We start from the raw sequence: 22,845 nt of genomic DNA, 5'->3' as shown, positions 1-22,845 counted from the left end.
TTTCATTGTGCATGCACATTAGTTATTGACCTTCAAAACTAGAGATGGTCCACCATGACCATGTTTGTTGTGTTTGTTACATCATACTATTGTTATAAATTACAATGGTAAATTGAAAGTTATGATAGGTGCATACATCCTTTGAAGCAATATATTTATATATATAGAAATGGAACTAGGCCGTAATTGGTGTTTATAACAATATTGGTTTTTGCGTTTTGTTCTCTTGATTAAAAATGCTTACACAGCCGTAAGGATCATAATCAACTTAAACTACAAAATTACATGTTGAAACCATAAAATAACATAACGAAACGTTTTCTGTAATAATTTTTTTATTGTTTAATACTAGTATATTTCCTCTTTATTTATTTATTTATTTATTTTTTTTTGGGGGGGGGGGGTGTTGTTACTTTTGTATATATTTCCTCTTTTTTTTGGGTTTTATTTATACAAATGACTATATTTATGTGTTTATATTAATTAATATGCTTTTGTATGTGTAAGGAATATATATTTTGTACTTATTTTATCAGAACTTTATGTATGACTATACTTATTATTATGTCTTTGTGGTTTAACAAATAATGTCAATTTAGTCCAAAAAATATTGTGTCCTTGTGGTTTGAAAATTGCAAACTTAACTATTGGACTAAAACCACAGATTTGGACAAATCACAAGGACGAAAACCGCAGTGCACTTAAATAAGTATTATAATAAAGAAAGAGAGAAAATACATCTCTACCCCTGACTTAACGATTAAATTTAACGGGGTTAGTGATTTGGATGTAATTGGCAATAATTGGGAAACGTGGAGGGTCCATATTCAAAAAATAAACTTTTTAGACTAAATTCGCATTATTTGTCAAACCATAGACAAAAATGACACTTTACTTTTATGTATATAAAGATTTGTGATATAAATTAAAATTACTAGGTTCATTTAGACTCGCAGCCTTCATAACTACTCACTCATTATATGAAACCTGGGCTTGATCTCATTTATTAAAGGAGCTATAATATAAGTTGTTTTGGATAAAAATCGGCTAAGGATAATGTATCCAAATCTGTCAAGTAAGGTATAGTGCTAACACGATAACAGTGAACGTATATTCGAAATCTTGATGAACACAGGGATTTGATCACGAGGGAAAAAACCCTTAATTACGATAATCTTTACTTCGGTCAAAAACTAACAAGGTAATCTTTGGTCGAATTGCTTCGGTCAAGGATTAACAAGGTAATCTTTGGTCGTACGGTATGTGATTATAGTAATCTCCGGCACAAAAAACCCCGGACGGTGAAAACTATCACCGTCAAGTTTATTAATGGTAAAAGGTGATTACAAATGTTGTGGAGTTTATGATCGACGTTACAAAGTAAGCTAGTGAGTAGAGAGAATATTTGGTTCTGCTCTATTGTGTGTGATAGTACATGTGTCTTTCTAGTCGTTCATAACTCGATTATATATTGAAAATACAATTAACAACAATTCCTAATAATCCGCAAGTCCTCCACTAGCCACTCCCATGACTTTGACCACATGCCACAGAAGTCCAGTAGCGAGATAAGCGGAAGAATAAGTCTTAGAGCCGTTGTTGGTATTTATACATCAATCTTCACACGAGATCATCCATTACTAGCTACGTTTAATAAGGATCCTGGATCCATATTCCAGCTAGAGAATATTCCATGAGGATAATTGATGTCTGCACGTCTTAAAGTCGTCATACTTGTCTAACACATCACCATACTAAACGCAATCATTAGTAAACAAATAATACCGAGGACCGTCGATCCTTTATATCCTGATATATATCTCAAGTATAAACTATCCACAAGATAGTTAAGGATTAAGGATCCTCAGCATAAAATTCATGCCCTAACATAAGCTAAGGTTAATGTCATCTAAGCTCGACCCAACTCAATGTAAGTTTTTAGCAAGTTAACCTCCAATGGTTCGTGAACGACCCGGCTCATTTAAGACCTATGTTTTTTATTTATACTTTTTATGAACTCAAGAATCAATTCTAAGAAGTTATTCATCTTGTCTATGTTGTACAAATCACGAGCTTCATTTATTTATAGTGTGTTTGATGATGACTTGTGGCACACAATCACATCTTAGTAAGTCGTTTTCGAGTCATTCTCACATGACATTTATATGAAGTTTTCAAGCCTATATAATTCTTCAAATACCACAAGGCCGGATAGCATTTGGCATGGTAGTACTAAAATGTTGGAAAACTATTTTGAAGTGGTAAGGATTTAAGTTGTGTGGTTGGTGGATATGTAAGTGTAGCATTAGAGAGCGTCTGAATTAGACTTTCTAAAAAATATATAAAATCTCTTAAATTTTACTCTTTTGTTTTAACTAGAATTAATGAATTTAATTTGAAATACCATTACGAAAATCTCAGCAATAAAAAACAAAAAATGTATGACTTGTAACCCCCAAAGTCCTAAACTACATCTTTTATAAATTGTTTTTGAGTAAAAATTTCATATATGATGTTTTTATACAAAGTTTGTCTTCTATTGTAATTAATTCCTCAAAAAGTTGAGCCCACGGCTCTAGTGTTTTTACGAGTTTATTTAAAAATATTCAGAAAATCATCCACAAAGAAATTATAAAAAGTATTTCAAATGGCCCATGCAGGTCTCGAACCTGCGACCTTCGCGTTATTAGCACGACGCTCTAACCAACTGAGCTAATAGGCCTTCTTGTCAAGTGTTTGTTATAAAACTTTAATATACTCATTAAATGTATAATTTTAATATTTTGAACCATTAGATACATTTTATACAACTATATGGGGCTTGTGCCTGTTTTATGTTTAGATTTTCTTTTTTGCCTATTGGGTATCCAAAATATATAAAATTTCATGGTAACATTCTAAAAAATATTAGGCTGATAAAAAATGGTTGGGAAATAACGCCTCAACTTCTTAAATCTACTCAGTTGTTCAATGGAATAGCCTTTGCATAAATGTTAAATTCATGAATATATAAATATTAATATTAATGAAAAATACAGAATTTATTTAGCCAATAACAAGATGAATCTAATTCACTTAAAGCTGTTAACTTACCAGATTAACATAACATATGGAATAATAACTTCCAAGTACACACAAAGTTGACTAACACGTCAATTATGTAACTTCACTAAACACATCAAAATGCAGTCAATAAAAAGCCCAGCATATCACTCTCACTTCTTCAACACAAACACACTAGTCACTACTCTGCAAGTGTACATTCAACTCGCCTGGCTTACAGAAAAGCATCCTTCTCGAGCAACTTCAGTACATCACTCTGGTTGTTCAGTTTGGCAACATCGATAGGCGTTTTTCCATCCATGTTTTGCAAAGTACTAAATCAATAAAATTAAATTAAAATCATAAAAACAAAAGTATAAAATAATTTAGTGACCGATTTACTTACACTGCTGCACCATTATCGAGCAGGAGTGCAACACATTCTTTTCTTCCATAACCTGCTGCATAATGAAGGGCGGTGTTCTTGTTTTTGTCTAATGCATCCACCTTCGCCCCGGCCTCAAGGAGAACTTGAGCGCATTTCACCTACAATTAATCAAAAAATTACATTATTGCTAAAATATTAAAATGCAACCAGATGAATAGCGTTAATACCATCAAATTTTGACACCTCATGCTTATTAGTTTTAATTTCATTCATCCTTTGATTTTTCTCTAATAACTTGCAGTCGTTGCTTTTAAAAACTAAATGTGCAGGCTTTCCTCTAATAACACGAGCAACTTAATTGAAAACGAGGTTCTATTCAAAACAAAGTATCATTTGGTGTTGTAAACTATACCAGGTACAATACTTTTTGGTATACTGATACCAGTACGGAACCGAACAACATCGGTCCCGATATCATTATTCATTTTTATGGTTATCGATTGATGTAAAACGCGTGCCAGTATCTTTTTGAGAATATCACGACTTTATTTTTCGGTTACATCATATACAAGTGACAAACTTTGTGTAATTTAACCATTGTATGTAATGCTTTTTTTTTTTTTGTAGTTTTAGTTAAAAATGAAATGTATTCAGTGTAATTTTTTCAATGCATACAACCTTCTAAGCAGATTTAGGCATATAAATTATATTAATATTGTAATGATGTAGCTTTTGTAATATACTAATATGACTAGATATTGAGAAAACTTTAATTGCATGATACAATCATATCTTACCTCACCATATCCACAAGCAAAATGTAATGCAGTCCTTCCTTCTGAATCTTCTTCATCTTTATCAGCACCGGACGCACTAACGCCTTCTTCAAACCCTATATATATACAAATTCATAAAACCAACACTAAATAATTAGCATGAGCATCATTAGTTATAAACTTATGGATATAACAAAAGATAACATGTATTCTTAAATGAAATAGATATTAACTAGGACTTTAATTAAGTTAACCAATGTTTCTAGCAAAGGAAAAGAAGGGTAATTGTTTGCAATGCATCGGTACCTCTAGGTCACCACCACTAGCAGTCTGATGAACAATAGATTCTTGCTCATTTGCATCTTCTTCAGCTTCATCTGCAACTGGATTCCCAGTGGAAGCAGTAGCATCTTCAGTAGCCGCAAGACCCATGGCTTCACCAAGTTTCTTTAAAACATCTTGATCATTCCAATACTTCATCATAGCTGTTGGACCACCAGATTCTATCTCTTCTAAAATAGGTTTCAGAGATGGATCTTCTTTGATACGTGCCATTTGTTCTTCAAGCTGATCCTTTCGAGCGGGATTAGATAAACTCTCAAGTGTCTGAGACATTGATGGATCCTGCACAAAATAGAAATTATGCTAATATAAGTTTAAAGTCGATTTAATAAAAATAAGAGTAAATTACAAGAATAGTCCTTGTGGTTTGGCCCAAATTATGGATTCCGTGTCTATGGTACAAAAATTATGGATATCGTCCCTAACCACCTAGATTACTTTCATAAATGGTCCCGGGTAAAATTACTAATTTTGCCATTTTTTATTAATCACACTTGGGGCTGTAAACGAACCGAACCGAATCAAACGAGACCTTGTTCATGTTCGTTCATTAAGAATTTACAAGACACGCTACCGAACGTTCACAAACACAATTGAGCAAACGTGACCGCTGTTCATGTTCGTTGATTTAATTAATCGAACGGAATTCTTTCTTCATGTTCATTTATTTATGAAACGAACGCAAACAAATTTCCTGCCAAACAATTCTCTGAACGTTTGGTTCGCTTACAATATGAATTACACTTTTAACCCTTTAGTATACTAATTACACTTTAACCCTTTAGTACTTTACTCTTTAAAAATTACAATTTAACCCATGTTGTTTATAAATATTATTATTGTAATTTTTAAGAGTAAAACAGTCAAGGGGTTAAAGTGTAATTAATAAAAAATCAAAGTAATAATTTCACCTGACACAGAAACCATTTTTGAAAGCAAACTAGGTGGTCGGGGACTATGCTTGTAATTTTATGAACCATAGAAAGAAAATCTATAATTTGCGCGAAACCGCAGAGATCATCCAAGTAAATTGTTCTAATCACAACAATAACAATAATATTACCTGCATCATGACATTACCGAGACTCTCGGCCATGGACATGTTGAGGGTTTTGCATAACCTGCTGCATGGTGGAAAAATATTGCTGTGTATCAAACTGAGGGACACCGTGATCACCGCCATGAAAAGTCTGTTGGAGTTGCTCCGCCATCTTGTTGAATGATGGATCTTTTGCTATTTGCTCTGCTAATTCCTTAATACTTGGATCCTGTAAATCACCATTGATTAAAAAACCGCACACAGGATTCTTATAATTTGATAACAAGTTAATTTTCTGATATAATCATAATCAAAATAAAATGTTTTAACTCATAGTATACATTAAGTAGGCCAGCCATAGATGACATGTCGAAAGGATTTGAGGGAAACGCAGTTCCAGGCATGAAGGGCGTAGCAGGTGGGGTTGTGCATCTGAAGAGCTTGATCCCGGGGAAGTTTTCTTCACGGATGGATTGGTTTTTTTTTTCTGCTAGGGAAAAACACATTTAAAAGAGGCGTTGTTGAGAGTACATAAATTGATCTTGAGATCAATGAACTTTTATATGAACATTTATAAATGTTCATATAGTAAGCCAGAAGAAAGCAGATGAAATAATCCACATAAATAAACATACGTCATGGCATGATCATGGAATACACTCATACAGCCACTTGACTGTGTTAAATTATGAGATCAATGAGCATTTATATTGATGATTCTTGTTAAATTGGAATAGGGAGGTGATATTTGAAAAACGTTGTTTGGATTTTGATACATCATTACCACCAAAGCTAACCATTATAAACGACCTAAAATCTAGATAGATTAATTTGCCCCATAAACCTACACAAAGTTATAAACAACACCAACAACAAAAACCTATGAACCCGGGGCATCTTTCTTTACAAGATATGCGTGTAGAGGTGGGCAAAAATTCGATATATGAAAACAAATACAACATAAAGTTAAGGTATAAACTAGTGAATGTTGATCATAGATTCATAGTACTACAAAACTCATGATTGATTTGAACTTAGGGAGAACCATAGTTATCAAATGTGATAAGCGCTCGAAAGCGTTGAGGCTGGGTCTAGCGCCCAGGCGATAAGCGCAAAAAAAGCGCCCGATTTAAAAAAAAAACGCACATTAAAAAAACAAAAAATTTAACTTAAATAGAACATCTTATGAAGAACAAATACATTCATTCTTCAAATAGTTTATAAAAACAACCAAAAACCAAAATCCAAAATTCAAAACATGTAGTACCAACTACATCATAATAATTAGAAAAACGAAAAACCAAAACATAGAAAAAGTGCATAGTAAAGAAAGAAAGTGCTGAAACAATATTAAAGTTACATAAGATTATAAGAAACAAAGAACAAAAAGTGCATAGTAAAGAAAGAAATCCGAAAATAGGGAAATAAGAACAAAATTAACCTGTAATTCTTAGTTCTTGATGATTTTGTGTGATATAATATTTTGATTATGGAACCCCTTAAATAGTGGAGTGTTAGGGGACTCCTAGAGAATAGAAACAGATTATTAAAGAGACTTTAATACGCATGGGAGGTTTGGGAAAATAAGACCGCGCATATAATATCTGTTGCATGCTAGTCGCACTTAATGCGCCTGGCGCTTTAAATGCGCTTAAGCGCAAAAAGCGCCCGCTTTTAATAACTATGGGGAGAACTTTTCTGTTTAGTGGTAAACAACACAGTTATTTTCTTGCGAAGAAAAAGGCCTTTTACATAATTAACCACACAAGTTGCACCTCATTTATGACAGATGGAATCACCCACGGATGCAATTTCAGAAAAACTTAATCTTTATGCCTGTTTTAGTTAAAGTTCAAATCTTTACCATTTCTTTCCTCCACATCAACTTGAAGTCTTATCAAATTTACAATCAAAGGTCACCCGAAACTAAACACATTCAAGTACGGCTAAAAGCAGCACATCATGCAGAATTTGTTAGGTCAATTGAGTGCTAGTGGTTAAAGAAAGAAACAGAAACAATTTAATTAGAAAACTAATTTAATTCAAAAAATTATCATTCCGATCAATCATTTTTCTTTCTACAGTAATTAACTACTAAATATATGCAATCATCACATTAACATAATAATTACCAAACAAACAAACAAAGACATACCGGTGTCAGGTTTGGCAGCTGCATCCTTCTCATTCACCTAACAAAAACCCAATAATCCAAATCATCAGTGAAATTAAACCCAATAGAACAAGATTCAAGAATCAAACAATCAATTTAGCAAATCAAACAGTTGGAATTGATAAATAAGATTCTAAAAACATACGGAGAGGTTATTATACCTTAGAAGACATGTCGTCGAATGAATGAAGTGATGATGAAAGTGATGTCAGATCGACATATGTTGTTGAGTACTTGAGTTGGTAAAGATGAAAACGTGGGCCACATCAATCTATCCCTGCACATGGATCCTCATGGGCTCAATAGGCCCAATCACAATTTTCTTTTCTTTCTACACGGCTACACCTAGAGGTGCACAAATCGGGAACTTTAAATACCCGGGTTCGGGTATGATCGGTTATTAAAAAATCGGGTATTGGTAAAAACCGGGTCGGGTTCGGGTCCGGGTATTGTCTCTAAAAATCATACCCTATGCATCGGGTTCGGGTAGGGTATACAACCGGGTATTTGAATACCCTATTTTCGGGTATTGAAAAAAACCTTATTTGTGGGTTTTTTGGGCTTTTTTCGGGGTATCGAGCATAGATTGAATCTTTTTTAAAAGGTTGCACTTTTTAGGGGTATTTTTCGGGTATTTTTAAGTTATTTTTCAGGTATACATCGGGTATTTGAGATACCCGGTTTCGGGTATTGGAAAAAACTGGTTTCGGGTATGGAACCGGTTCGGGTTTTCGGGTATTACCGGGTACAAATCGGGTCCGGTTCGGGTTTTAGTGCCGAAATGCATACCCTATCCGTACCCTACGGGAAGGGTCGGGTACGGGTTCGGGTATTAAAAAAACCGGTTCCGGGTTTTTATTGCGGGTCCAGTTCCGGGTTCGGGTTTTTTTTACTCCTGTAGCTACACCTATTGAATTATTATTATTATAAAGGTCAAGTTATTATGGGATAATTGGTTGTTTGATTTATCTAGCAGTTTCATCATTTTGCAAGTAAAAAGAGTTTTTTTTAAGTGCATATTGAATCTTGTAAAACTAAGGTAAAACTCTCACGCCCTCAAAATGTTTGTTAATATCAAAGGCCGAAGGAAGAGAGTGAGATTAATTGTGGTGGGAACACGATGGAAGCTTGAGGGACTGCTTATTCGAAGGTGGGAAGGAGGCATGTAGTATGGTCGTGAACCACCTTCAACCCCCCACCCCGTTCATCAGTTTTTATAAAATCCATCATGTCTATGCTCTACGCCATCATTTTAACACCGCACCACCATCCCAACCCACCAAAACTCCCATTGTAATCTATAATGCACAACCGCACATACACAAACTAAAAGCATACTTAATTCATTACATGTAACCTTTTTTTAAAAAAAAAAAAATAGTAGTGATTTTTTTAAAAAATCGATAGCTTATTTTTTAAAAATTATCTTATTCATTTTCTTTCACTAGCTTTCTTTGTTTTTAGTAAGTGTCATCTAGATCATTTCATGTACCATTCAAGTTTAAAAGGATCATGGGCGGGCAAACAAACAACAATGGTGCATTAAAAAAAATTGTTACTCTATAACTCTATTAACCATGTACAATGTTAAAATTGTTTCTTCCAATTTAATATCCCTCTTTCTAATTTTCACTCTTTGTTATCTTGCAAATGGGCCTTGCTTCTTTTGGACTTGCATTCTTGCAATGTGTTATCTTTGTTTGGAGTGCTATTCCCTTTGGCTATTTAATCATTCATCGTCTCTGCTAAAGCTCCAAGACAGAAGAAACATTGATCGGTTATCAACAATGTAGTATCTAATCTTCTTCGTTGTTTTAGGGTTTATCCCTGTATTTTTTTTATCTTCTTGTTTACATATATACCATTCAGTTCTAATTCTACCATTCAATTTCTTAAATACAACATAACTTATTAGGCTATTAGCCCATACACCCCACGAACCGTAAGCATCACAAAACAAGTGTGACAAGCGTTTAGAAAACAGGCACGCGATAAACTTAAAACAATATCTTCCCCTCAACCCTCCAAAAACAATTTTCAAGAATATATATCGGCTTGGATTGTTAAGAACTTGCACATTTGTTAATAAACGTACATTGTTAATGCAAACTTCAAGTTTCGACTTAGACTTCTTATCTATATAACTTTGTGTACAACCTCATAACATTGTCATAACAAACTCTTATTACATTGCAATCCACTGATTAATAATTGTTTGAGGTCTAATAATATTGATAACCAATTGTTCTTAACTCATCTATACCAGATAAATAAGTAACAGTTGTTCTTAACTAATCTATACCATAAATAAGTAACAAATCACCGACACAAGTTGATCACTCTCGAACATAAGTTGTACAATTTGCATTATCATCATCATCATCAACAATTTCTTAAAATGACATACCAATAATTCAACAACAATAACATAAACCACAAATACTCGATTCAGTAATCCGCTTACAAGTTACAACGATCATCAGATACATTCAAGACGGATGAACTTTCTTCCCCTTATTCGAAACCTTCTTCATGGCCGATCTCATCGAGGCAGTAGCCGAATTCATGGCAGCCTCAACATACTTATTCGACGCAATATTCGCCGCTTTCTCCATGGTCTTCCCAAGCCTCCTCGCGCTTTCGCTTATCGACAACAATCCTTGCATCTCTTTCTCACATTCACGCTCCATCTCCTCCTCAAACCTTCTGAATTCCTCCATAGCCTCTTCCATGGCAGAGTTGAGCTCATCTTCGGCTTCGTTCATCGAGTTCTCGGCTTCTTTGACTTGGTTGTCGAACTCTAGCTCCATTGCAGCCCATGCTTTGTATGATTCAAGGTCGAAGAGTCTCATGAGGTCTTGGATGGTTGATGGGTCGAAGTTTTTGTCGTTGAGAGATTGGTCGGAGAGGTAAGTGAATTGGTTGATCAAAGCTTCCATGGTGGATCTGAGGATCGAACAGTGGTTCTTTCAGTTTGGTGAGTGGAGTTAAAGAAAGAACATGTGTGGGACTGGGCTATAGCTATCTTGAAATGAATTATTGGTCGATGTTATATTTTTTATATTTATTTAAAGTAGTGTATAATCAATACTTTTGTTGAAAAATTGAAAAGATAAACGTACTTTTTAGACTTTATATTTTGCTACAACGGTAAAGACTTGCATATTCATCATCATAGTATGAAGCATGTTTAATATAAATAAATTATAAATAGATGTATACAATAAATAGACTAGGATTATTATTATTATTATTATTATTAAAATTTAATTTGTTATTATAATTATTATGAGTTTCATTAATTTATGAATTTTTTTATCCTAATATTATTTATTTGTTATTATTTTTATTAATTAGTAGGGCTTTTTATATTAACATACTTATTTTTCAAAATTTTCTTATTCATATTTCATAGCCCTCTACTTGAGAATAGAGGATTCCATTTGCCATCTCACACCTTCGATGGCATGGGCACCTACTTGGATATGTCATTCACAACTTGGATGATGTGAACCGTCATTTGAAAAGGTTGTTGATGTGTCACTTTAATCCGCTATCTGATATAGAATAACAACTTATCTAAAGTCACTTAAAATAAAGTCGACAAGCTAAAACTACTTTTTTATTTTGTACACACACAAAGAAAAAAATAAAAAAAAAATCCTAAGTACCCTCACATGTAAACCACATGAGGTGACTTTATGCGTTTTCTACTACCAACTATGCTTGGTGAAATGGGCTGACCCGTGAATCAGCGGAAACAAGTTAGGACTTTGAGCCCATATCTAACTAATGTCTTCAAGTCCAAGAAAAACATTATATATAGATATATTATAATGGGTAAAATAAGTTTAAAGTAATGTATTGATGTTATGGTAGGCTTGGTTGTTACCACAATTTAGGCCATGAGTTAAAATCTTATAGTAACTAATTTTTTTTTCTTAACAGTTGTATTAAAAAGGCCCAAATATTTTATTTTGATTTAGGCCTCCATATTCGTTGAGCCGGCCCTTTTGATAAAAGGTAAGAACCGAACTATAGCCGTAATTTATGTATTTTTTATGATAATTGATAAATAAAGATATAGAGGGGAAAATTATCATGAAAATCCGTCTCAGTTTGATTATAAAAAACTTGTTTCTTTTATTTATTTTTTCGTATAAAATAAATAAAACACGTAGTATTTTGATAAGGCAGAAAAGTCGCACAAAAACTTCCGAAAGATCCAAACCTCGACACTTGTTCGATCTCAGCTTCTGAAAGAAACGAATTAACACAATGGCGAAGAAAACTAGGTTAGTGTTGCTGCAGGTGATCCTGTTGTTGATGTTAATAATCTTGGTCCAAAATGGTGATTGCATATGGCTGAATCTACCCAAATCCGGAAGGAAATGTGTGACCGAAGAAATCCATAACAATGTTGTCGTTTTGGCTGATTACGTTGTCATATCCGATGTTCATATTCACCCCACTCCTTCCATCACCACCAAGGTACGTAATTAATTTCTTATATATATATATATCATGTGTTTCGCGATGCATGTGCATGCATATAACCTTATCAAATCATCCAATATTCGTAATTATTACGAGTCTTAACAAATTTGGAATTAATATTGGCCAAATCGGAATTCTAAAACAACAAGAGCCGGGTTTAGACGAGTGTCAATCATCATGATCTTGTTGTAGTTTTACATGTCAAATTGTTGGATATGGGCCACTGGTTTTGTCTTGTCATGGACTCATTTGAGGAGTGGCCCCAACTCCGGACTAGTGGGATACGTGAAACGCGAGCACTTGTTGTATACATGTTTAATTGTTAAAACACTCCTAAGGAATATGCAGGAGTAACCAAAAAACACAAACGTTTAAGCATGACTTATGTTAGTATAGTCGTTAGAGAGTTGGTCTCTCGCATATAGATACTTTTTTCCTACAAATCTAGTGGTCGAACTATGGTTTATGCTGCTTCTTTTTGAAAGAGGTAACTCACACGCTCACCAATCTTACTCCCAAATCTAAATTCATGTTCACCATGGAACTCAAATTATTAACCACTTGAGAGGAACACTACTTGAGAGGAACACTACTGTATACACATCTTGATATCACTAGGCTAAAAGCCCTTTGGTTTTCACTTTAGTGAATCACGTAAAATGGTGTGTTTATATTTTGTAATCATGCATATATCCAATATTGATGACTTATAGAAATTTATTAATTAAAAAATGAAATAATTACGTATATCCTAGACTTAAGCAATTAATTAAAATGAAAATTCAAGTTTTTAACGCATAATGTACAATGCTCTCAAGCATGACATAGGGAAATATGCAATTGTTTTAGTTTAGAGGGATGGCTTGTCTGACTTTATGATTTTGTACTCCAACTACTCTACCCGGTGAATGTTCTACTTCTGCAACATGATTAAACTTCATGTTAGCGACGGACGTGATACGTTTAAATTCAAAGAATACAGTATCAGTCTTATAAATCATGTCAATATGTCATACAATTTGGTTGGGCTATATGATAAGAACTTGATGATACAAGAGTAGTTCAGACAAGACTTGACTTTAATTTACTTATGAGCTTTTCCTACTAATTTGCAATCAAACAGGCGAAATATGCCTATATTAGATCCATAACAACATTTCAAGTTTGCTTTAGTTATGTAAATGGTGATTTTTGTTACACTTTCAGTTGACGTCACCTTACGGAAGAATCCTTCACCAAAAGGAAAACGCAACTCACGGTCAATTTGCATTCACTACGAGTGAGGCCGGGCAGTATCTGGTGTGTTTCTGGGCAGATGACCCTAACCAAGGTGGTGCGCTAAGTGTTAACATTGACTGGAGAACTGGAATTGCAGCTAAAGATTGGGAGTCAGTTGCAAGAAAAGAAAAGATTGAGGTCAGATATACAAACACATTTGTAGTCTTTTGTAATATTATTTTGCATACTTGTAATCGCATAAAGTTCGAGTTGCTTGATAGGGAGTTGAGCTTGAGTTGAGAAAGCTTGAAGCAGCTGTGGAGGCCATTCATGATAATCTTCTCTACCTCAAGAGCAGGTGCTTGTTTTTTTTTAATAATTTAAACGGTTGTTTGTTTGTAATAATGAATTGTGGTTTGATTATGCAGAGAGGCAGAAATAAGAGATGTGAGTGAAACAACAAATTATAGAGTGGCATTGTACAGTATATTGTCATTAGGCATTTGCATTGCTGCTTCTGTTGCACAACTTTGGTACTTGACTCGCTTGTTCCAAAAGAAGAAACTAATCTAGAAATCAGTATTCACTTGTTTTTCTTTTGTCAATTATATGATAAATCAAAGATTTTTTATACCATTAGAATCCTTCTTTTACTTCTTTCAATGTATAATAGTAACAGTTCTTGATTTCATCATGTTCTGGTCGTCCGCCCACAGACTAACACATACATTGTAGACTCATGATCTTTGTTTCCTCTTAAAATGGATACTGTAGATTCATAATCTTTGCTTACATAAGCCAATAGGGTGTTAATAAACCATTGAAACCACCTCAATCGAAGCAAGTCAGCTATTGTTCACTTCATAATGACAATTGGCCAGTTTAACGATACGAACAATTTGGAACTTGAAACTAGTTGTGCATACCGAACTTGTTCAACCTTTATTATTTATTTTTGGAATATGTAGTTACTAATATGTATTATATCCATGAACTCTTTTTATCATTTTAAAACATTTAATACAAACTAATGATGTTGAAAAAAAATACAAAAATCAGCTACACCAAACAAACAAAAGTGGATTGATAGGTTTTTACTTCATTTCTTAAACAATAAATAAAAAATAATAATTAAGCCGCAGGAAAAAGACGGGCTGAATTGACATAAAAGTCGAATCTTTTGTTTAGTATGAACTATGAATGCAACATCCTTACATTGGACTATACAAAAACATCAAGTTAATATTTAGTACACGAATAAAACTCCCAACACGATCCGTAAAGATGAACTATACCGTTGTTTAATTGGATAAATACATAAAGATAGTTTGTAGTACGTGCAAATAATGTGCCAAAATGATCTGTCTTGATTAATTACTGAGATGCTCGTTTCGTGCCTGGAAGAGAGAATATAGGTGCTTTATCAACAAGTACTTTTCTTCCAAGACGAGTTGTTGACTTCAACTCCCATGCGGGCCCAATAAGCCACGATGTAGCAACCCCACCTATTAACCCTCCAAGCTGTGAATCCAATCAATGATTATATTTGTTAATGACAGAAAACCAAATAAGTTATGTTATTGTTTAATAAAGCGATAAAAGACTCACATGTCCCCAGTTGTCAATACCCTGTGATAACAGCCCGATAGCCTGCAAGAGGATGAATTATGAATATAGGTTAAAAAATTTAATCAATATAAGATCACATTCTATCAAATAATATGATCTTCAAAGTCAAACACAAAAGGTAGAGATTTGTACCATATTTAAGGCGATCACACGAGCAACATGATTCAAGTCTCCAACGCCACCTTTAACCATCTTGTTGTGTCTCAACACAAAAATGGCAAAAGATCCAACCTGATACATAACTAAACTTGTAATACAATTATGAGAAAATAAAATAAAATAAAGATATCGGCTGCAAATATAATCATTAGTATAATATAGACATTAAAACACATGTTGATTTAACAGTTAAAACCTGACCAATCCGAAAATTGCCCCAGAAGCGCCAACTGCTGGTGCTTTACTGAACCAATAACTCATTGTAGAACCTATAGTTATAAAACACCAGATATATACATATAATGTTAAATTATATATACGTACAATAATAATATATACATAACAGATTAAGGTTATCACTTGTGACTGCAGAGGTCAAATATATCGCAAGGAATCTTCTTGGCCCACTCAAATGCTCCATGGTCGGACCAATGGAGTTTAAAGAATAACAATTAATCTGAAATAAGGTAAAATTTATTTAGTTGTATTTAAAATTATATATCATTGAAAATAAAATACTTGATAGAAAAACTCAAACCTGACCATAAGGTGCCCGACATTTGCATGTAGAAAGGCAGACGTGACCAGCCTCCACAGCTGCCCTTTGTCAATCAAACTATTAATCTAACAACAAATATTTATCTATAAGTTACAAAAGTTTCATAACATAGTATTATATAAACCACCTATAATCAACAATCAAATATTATTTGAAAGATCTAACCTTTGCTCCCCACATTAACACCTGCCCTCGTGATGCTATTTGTGCAACATATACCCTGAAAATAAAAACTACCGATTTGAATACTTTTCTCCGATATTGAAATGTAATAAAGGTATGTACTTACAATACATTAATGGCAAGTAACATATTTGTTAATCTCCTGTTATTAACCGGGCCTCTTGCGGAAGCCTTTAAGTATGCATTTTCTTGGTCTCCAAAGTTGGTTTTGTTTCCTTCTCCACTAAATAACAATAAGCATCTAGAGAAAGTGGTGGCCCACACATCATGAGGCAGTTGACCAAGATTAAACCATTTAAATTGGTGTGATCCTTCATGAGGCACAACATTTAAATGAAGAACATGTAGATGAGGAATCTATTTCACAAGAAACGTCAAATTGGTGTAACTTTTTATAATCACAAGAGAATAAATCATGGTGCTAATAATTTTGGGTTCGCTTACTAGCTCAAAACGGACACTGGTTAAATCAAGGCGTTTTTTGCAAATGAAAGAGCAATGATATTATATATATACTCTAAATCTTTGAATAAAACCCCTTTGGAGGTTTTGTGCTTTCAAAATGAACTTTGGCTTACTTTCAACCCATTTCACCCGTTTTTTGCATTTTGGCTAATTTGTTTTTATTTTAGACCTGTTTGGGATAGAACTCAACCCAAATTAGTCCATAGTAATAGAGATGTAAACAAGCCAAGCCGAGCCCGAGCTCGTTAAGTCTCGAGCTCAAGTAAGTTATAACTTAAGAGGGGTTGCGCTCGAGCTTGGCTCGTGAGTAGTCTTTCAAACTTGAGCTCAGCTTGGGCTAGGCTCATCTATTATTTATTAATTTAACTATAGTCTTATAGTCTTATTGATTCAGACATTCAGCTGAGTATAAAATCCCCAATTCCTCATAAAAATAATAATCACATTACCAACGAACAAAAACAGCTACATTATTCAGATTAAATGTTCTACATCAATTTGTGACAGATTATTCAATTTGCATAACACTGATTACAATAACTGAAACACCTGCCAAAATATGGTGTCAGGTAAAATTCAGTTTCTATCGATTTGGAACCCTAGAAAGCACAAATTCATTTAATATTCATGAAAGTAGATGAACCGGTTCTCTAATTAATCAAATACGAAGAGAGGAAAAGGTTAATTTGCCTGTAAAGGTGACTGGATAATCGACCGGAATCGGTGGCGATTGGTGACGAAACTGTGGCGGAGGAGATGGCCAAGGCGGAGGGCGGCGGCGTTGGTGATGAGATGGAAAGGTTTGTGGCCGGAAACGGAGAACTCCGGCGGTTGAGGTGCAAATGAACCGACCATCGCTGTGGAATAAGATTTCGTTTGTCTGATTACAGGTTTTGAAATTTAACACTCCGGTGAAATATTATACTACCGACGACGGTGAAAACTCGGGGAGTTCTTAACCAGTACTCAAACCTCCTTTTTATGGTTCTAGATTTATTTATTATTATTATTAAATTTTTTTACTGTCATTTTTATATGGATCCACATGAACTGATTTGTAAAACATTTACGCTGTGTTTTCCGAGTTTCGTTTAAATGAGGAAGAAGAGGAAAGAAATAAGGGATGTAAAAAAATTATTGCGTTCTCGAGTTTTATTTAAAAAGGAAAATGAATGAAAACATAAAAGGGGTGTTTCTGAGTTTCATTAAAGAAAAGAAAAGGAGAGGAGATAAGAGTAAAATAAAAGAATTTGTATCTTTTCAAATTGGAAAGATTTGAAAGGAAAAAAAACTAAAGAGAAAGAAGAGATGTCAAAAGAAAATAGAAGATGAGAAAACTTTCTTTTTATAAATGAACTCAGGAACACATCGTTAACTCTTTTTACTTTTTAGGCATGTAGCGCGTTGGCTGCATTCATGCGCGATAAAGCATCGTAGTCAAACTCGGGTTCGAACTGATTATTGCCTGTTTCTAAAAAGGTTATTAGCACTAGGTATCCATCTGCTATCCCAGAAGATAAACTCATTCAAATATTATCACAATTGTAAATCAAACCTAATTATCCATCTGCTATCCCAGAAGATAAACTCATTCAAATATTATCACAATCGTAAATCAAACCTAATTATCCATCTGCTATCCCAGAAGATAAACTCATTCAAATATTATCACAATTGTAAATCAAACCTAATTTCCTCTGGCCTCGAAACTAAATTAGTGGAGTCTTACCAATTGAGTTCAAGGTAAGTAGTTATAAGTTCTAATGACATGTACAGTATTTTCATATTTATAATATTATGGTAATGCAAGTCATCATAAAAATTGTAAATTGTTATAGGTTACATACTTTAATGTCACATTTAATTTAATGCATATATTTTCTTTTAACTATTTTACAATAAAATATTATTATATAAATGTATTCGTTTTTTCTTAATTATTTAACCCTCATTAAAATAAAGACGACATTTTTGTTCAAAATGTATTTACAATCTGTAATATCCAGTATAAACTATTAACTCTACCACTTTTAGCCATTACAATATTCAACATATATTAAAAACATCTAAGCTAGTAAATATGTAGGTTTTTGGTAATTGATTACCATACTCAAGTGTAATATGTACAAAGTAATATGTACTTATTAAAATTGATTTCTACAAAGTAATATGTACAAAGTAATATGTACTTATTAAAATTGAAAATCATCAAACAACCCTATTTTAAGTGGTACTCAAGAAATTCGATAGGCCAGTTGGCATTAGTAATTACTAATTTAAATTAGCCGTTCAAAGAAAAAATAATCGTGATTATTATAAAAATAAACTTATATAAATTATAACCAAGATAATAATTTTTCAGTCCGGTATGGTGAGTAGGTATATAACTTAAAACGTCAACACCGAAGCATCCTCTTTCCTTCCACTCAACTAACCACCACCGCTTAATCCTTCACCCAGGGCGGCGCGTGATGGACACCTTCCACTCCAAACTCCACTACTACCTAGTCACCCACCCAACAATCACCACCTTCGAGTGGAAGCCCAACCACACATGGGGTGCCTCACCTCTCTTCCTCACCACCACTCTCTTCACCTACCTCTCACTCACCTTCACCCTCCGCCACGTCACCATCCCCACCATCACACCCATCATCCTCCGCCTCATCTCAGCCCTCCACAACCTCATCCTCTTAACCCTCTCTTTAACCATGGCCGTCGGATGCTCTCTTGCCACCATCTCCCAAATGCCCACCCACCGTTGGATCTTCTGCTTCCCTAACCCCACCCCTCCACGTGGCCCTGTCTTCTTCTGGGCCCACGTCTTCTACTTCTCCAAACTCATCGAATTCATCGACACCCTTTTGATCATTTTGAGTGGGAGTAGCCGACGGCTGTCGTTCCTCCACGTGTACCATCACTCTGTAGTGGTGGTCATGTGCTATTTCTGGTTGTCTACTTCGCAGTCTTTGTTACCTGTGGCGCTTGTTACCAATGCCTCTATTCATGTGCTAATGTACGCTTATTATTTGTTGTGTGCGCTTGGGTGGAGGCCCTGGTGGAAGGTGTTGGTCACTAACTGTCAGATTGTTCAGTTTGTGTTTAGCTTCTTGGTGTCGGGTTTGATGCTGTATTACCATTTTACCGGGTCGGGTTGCTCCGGGTTTGGGGGTTGGTGCTTTAATGCCGTTTTTAATGCTTCTCTTTTGGCTCTTTTTGTTAACTTTCATTTTAAGAATTATGCTAAAAAGAATAAGGAGAAAGGATTCTGATTGTAACTTAGACAACAAGAGTTGTTGTACAAAATAATGTACACCACAGAAAAGAGTTAAGGTATTAATAAAATTTTCATGATTGCTTTTCTATTTTATGCCTTTGGTTATGATTTAGGATATGTTTGATGGTACTGAAATTTTTGTGACTTGGTCACTTATTGCTCTCTTTTGGTATTGATGCTGCAAGTGAACTAAATTTATGATCTCTTGGCGTATAGCCGTATAGCCCAAAAACTCAATGAACGGTTATGGCCGTCTAATTGGTAATAAGTGGTCCTTTTCTGGTTGAACTACATGTGATAAGTCTTTTGAGCACCGTCAAGAGATTTGAAAAGGTTATGGGCGAATATCCAATTAGCTGGCTCCAGTATTAACATGAGCGATGCAAATGAATGCCTCTCTTCCTCCTAGACTACAACCATTGACGGTCACGGATCAAGAGTTTCCCCACGTGGGAGATGGTGGGTGTGGGTGTGTTTGGGGGGGGGGGGTCATTAAAACACACCCGGTTTGAACGGGTTAGTATGCCATATTTTTATGAGAGAAATATGGAATTACAAAAGATTTTTAATAAAAATATATAAACGAAATAAGTTAATACTTTAGAAAATAGATGCATATTTAATCTATATTTTTTCCAAAACAATTAGATTAGGTACACACTGAAGTAACCAACAAGGCAACAACATCTTAATAAAGCTACTTTCTCTTTTTATATTCTATTGATTTATTACTACTCCGCCTGGCATCTCTTCGATTCAGAGATAAAAACTAAAAATAAACAAAAATAATGTATTAGATTTTCTTGTGGGCATGCTACGTTAAGAAGAAACAGTTAGGCTTGATCTACATTTAAGTTGGGACATGATTCATCAAGTATAACTATAAATTTCTTGTCAACACTCCTTTATATATCACCAATTTTTAGTGTGGATTTATTAATCGTAACCAAATCAACCGAGGACACCTTTCCCAATAACCAGACTAATCAAACTTTTTTTTTTTGTAACAGTTGCGAAAATGTTGACGATTTTAGTGTCATCAAGCTATTTTGGGTAATCGGATTTACTTATAAACTAAATGAGAAAACACAAAACACATTGGTCCAACAGTCAAATTGGCCTCTTTATAGCTCCAACAGTCATCGCCCCTTGGTAGGTATTGGGGCAACTTACATGGTTCAAGGGCTACTCTCAGAAATTGCATTGGATTGGCTTGGTTAGTGGTAAATATCATGGAAACTGATGATCAATTAGAACAAATCAACACTAGCAAAACAATAGCAATGGTTTAATTAAATTTGCAATCGATTAACGACAATAAAAGCTGTTCAATAGCGGTTACATATGATCAATGACAGTTGCACATCTTCTATGACTCAATTGTCAGTTGCAATGATTATTTGTAGCAACAGACCAAGCACTAACAACTTGGATTGATTGAAGTTGTGCGACCATATGGTTTCTTACGACAATTGTAAACGCACATTGCAGTGGCTACACCTCATACCATAGCTATTTATGAAATGCGACGTTTCACCCCAATTATTATGTTGATTCGATGCCTGTATAAAAAAAATCATCTGGTCTGATTTCATAGACTTAATTAACACTTTGAGTTTCATTGAGAACAATTATTGTTATTAGAGAAAACACTTTCTACCTTATCTTATTATTATTGATTTTGTTAATATGAAACACTTCAATTTGAAAGCGAAAGAGACCAATTTTGACTTATGATTATCTATACTATATAATAAATAAATGTTTTTAATGTCACATGTCATTACACAAGATAGTACTTATAAAATTTTCTCACCTCTCTCTCTCTTGATAAATACATTTATTTTTTTATTAATACTTTTATATTTAACTTTTGTTTTCTTTTTTAATCAATTATTTTCTAAAGTTCTTAATATATGATATATAGATTCTATCATATATTATATCTTTATATCATTTGAACATATTTACATTTGTTATTATCTAAGCAAATTTATTTATTCTAACTCGTGTTTTACATGGGTCTTAATGTTATATACCATTACACATGAGTGATCCTTACAAAATTTTCCCATTTCTCATGTTAAACATACATTTCTTTTTCTTATTAATAGTTTTATATTTTATTCTTTTTTTTTCTTTTCAATCTATTATTATTGAGTGAACTATGCTTTTTGTCTCTATGGTTTCTCGAATTCTGCGATTTTAGTTCAATAGTTTTCCCTCATTTCTCTCATATTGACTATATTGATCCTTACAAAATTTTCCCTCGTCTCTCTCATATTAACTACATTTATCTTTTTAATATTTCATTTTCAATTTTTAATAATTCCATTCTAATTTATAAAAATCAATACCATCATAAATATGTTAATTTGTTTAATATAAAATGTATTGCATTAGTTATTAATATTCGATTTTTATAAGTAACCAATACGAAACGGGTGTGTTTCTTTAAGCGATTAAAGTATCAAACATTGTTCATGTCAAAACAGTTTAAGATTGGAATGAGTTTTGGTCCACGTGTTGATTTAAAAAAGTTGCCATTTACAACTAAGTTTTGATATAGAAAATAACAAAGAAATAATTTATGATTTATGAATTTTCTAACAATTTTTTATTTCCAAATTACGTAATGCGTAATTTTTTTAATGTATAATAATATATCTTTATATACGTGATACATTTTTTTTTTGTAGTTCAAATTATGTTATTATTAAAAAAATTTACTTATTCTAACCCGTGTGATACACGGGTAACTAACCTAGTGCGTAAATAAAGAAAGATAACAAATTTAAAGACAAAACATTAGTTATGGGCTTGAAACCGTTTATTAAACAAGTAAGTCCTCAATAAAAGCTCGAGCTTGTTTAGACTCTGTTCAAATTAAGTTGTGAAGCTGATCTAGATTAAGTTATGACGACTCGGCCTGTTTACACCCGTAACAGGAAAGCTTTCAAGCATGGTGTTACTACGGGTTCGGGTTAACCTTGTCAAGTAGCCAATCTAGCCCATACTTCCTTGTCAAACCACCGTCGACTCCTACTCTTTAACACTCATTGCTGTTATAGCTTCGTTTTCACTCCAACCCCATCCAC

General features: G+C 33.8%; 4 protein-coding genes, 1 non-coding gene and 1 pseudogene across 6 annotated transcripts; 2 read left to right on the top strand and 4 right to left on the bottom strand.

The window, feature by feature from the left end:
• Nucleotides 1–2,648: 2,648 nt before the first annotated feature.
• TRNAI-AAU (transfer RNA isoleucine (anticodon AAU)) lies at nucleotides 2,649–2,722 on the bottom strand. Its single transcript has one exon. It is a non-coding gene; the product is annotated as a tRNA-Ile (tRNA).
• Nucleotides 2,723–3,084: 362 nt separating this feature from the next.
• On the bottom strand, nucleotides 3,085–6,006 carry LOC143545482 (ankyrin repeat domain-containing protein 2B-like; annotated as a pseudogene). The gene is made up of 6 exons (XR_013137429.1): nucleotides 5,929–6,006; nucleotides 5,612–5,816; nucleotides 4,513–4,830; nucleotides 4,228–4,322; nucleotides 3,449–3,588; nucleotides 3,085–3,377 (listed from the first exon to the last, which is right to left on the bottom strand). The product of XR_013137429.1 is annotated as an ankyrin repeat domain-containing protein 2B-like (transcript).
• Nucleotides 6,007–10,129: 4,123 nt separating this feature from the next.
• Nucleotides 10,130–10,782, bottom strand: LOC143545481 (uncharacterized). Its single transcript, XM_077037372.1, has one exon. It carries the CDS (start codon nucleotides 10,697–10,699, stop codon nucleotides 10,250–10,252), a length of 450 nt encoding a protein of 149 aa, XP_076893487.1. The 5' UTR covers nucleotides 10,700–10,782; the 3' UTR covers nucleotides 10,130–10,249.
• Nucleotides 10,783–12,028: 1,246 nt separating this feature from the next.
• Nucleotides 12,029–14,301, top strand: LOC143545480 (transmembrane emp24 domain-containing protein p24delta3-like). Its single transcript, XM_077037371.1, has 4 exons — nucleotides 12,029–12,251; nucleotides 13,464–13,673; nucleotides 13,757–13,833; nucleotides 13,904–14,301. The coding sequence occupies exons 1-4, from the start codon at nucleotides 12,039–12,041 to the stop codon at nucleotides 14,046–14,048; spliced, it is 645 nt and encodes a 214-aa protein (XP_076893486.1). The 5' UTR covers nucleotides 12,029–12,038; the 3' UTR covers nucleotides 14,049–14,301.
• A 370-nt stretch (nucleotides 14,302–14,671) lies between these two features.
• LOC143545479 (RHOMBOID-like protein 10, chloroplastic) lies at nucleotides 14,672–17,337 on the bottom strand. Its single transcript, XM_077037370.1, has 9 exons — nucleotides 17,161–17,337; nucleotides 16,112–16,362; nucleotides 15,988–16,042; nucleotides 15,807–15,887; nucleotides 15,624–15,720; nucleotides 15,465–15,532; nucleotides 15,237–15,335; nucleotides 15,084–15,125; nucleotides 14,672–14,996 (listed from the first exon to the last, which is right to left on the bottom strand). The coding sequence occupies exons 1-9, from the start codon at nucleotides 17,323–17,325 to the stop codon at nucleotides 14,850–14,852; spliced, it is 1,005 nt and encodes a 334-aa protein (XP_076893485.1). The 5' UTR covers nucleotides 17,326–17,337; the 3' UTR covers nucleotides 14,672–14,849.
• A 1,548-nt stretch (nucleotides 17,338–18,885) lies between these two features.
• Nucleotides 18,886–19,756, top strand: LOC143545478 (fatty acid elongase 3-like). Its single transcript, XM_077037369.1, has one exon. The coding sequence runs from the start codon at nucleotides 18,942–18,944 to the stop codon at nucleotides 19,740–19,742; it is 801 nt and encodes a 266-aa protein (XP_076893484.1). The 5' UTR covers nucleotides 18,886–18,941; the 3' UTR covers nucleotides 19,743–19,756.
• Nucleotides 19,757–22,845: the final 3,089 nt, after the last annotated feature.

The sequence above is a fragment of the Bidens hawaiensis genome, unplaced genomic scaffold, assembly GCF_021521415.1.
Source record: "Bidens hawaiensis isolate Kalapana, Puna unplaced genomic scaffold, B.hawaiensis_p1.1 tig00013978_1, whole genome shotgun sequence".
NCBI lineage: Eukaryota > Viridiplantae > Streptophyta > Magnoliopsida > Asterales > Asteraceae > Bidens > Bidens hawaiensis.
Note: the sequence above shows the minus strand (reverse complement) of the source record. Positions and strands in the feature narration are given on the sequence as shown.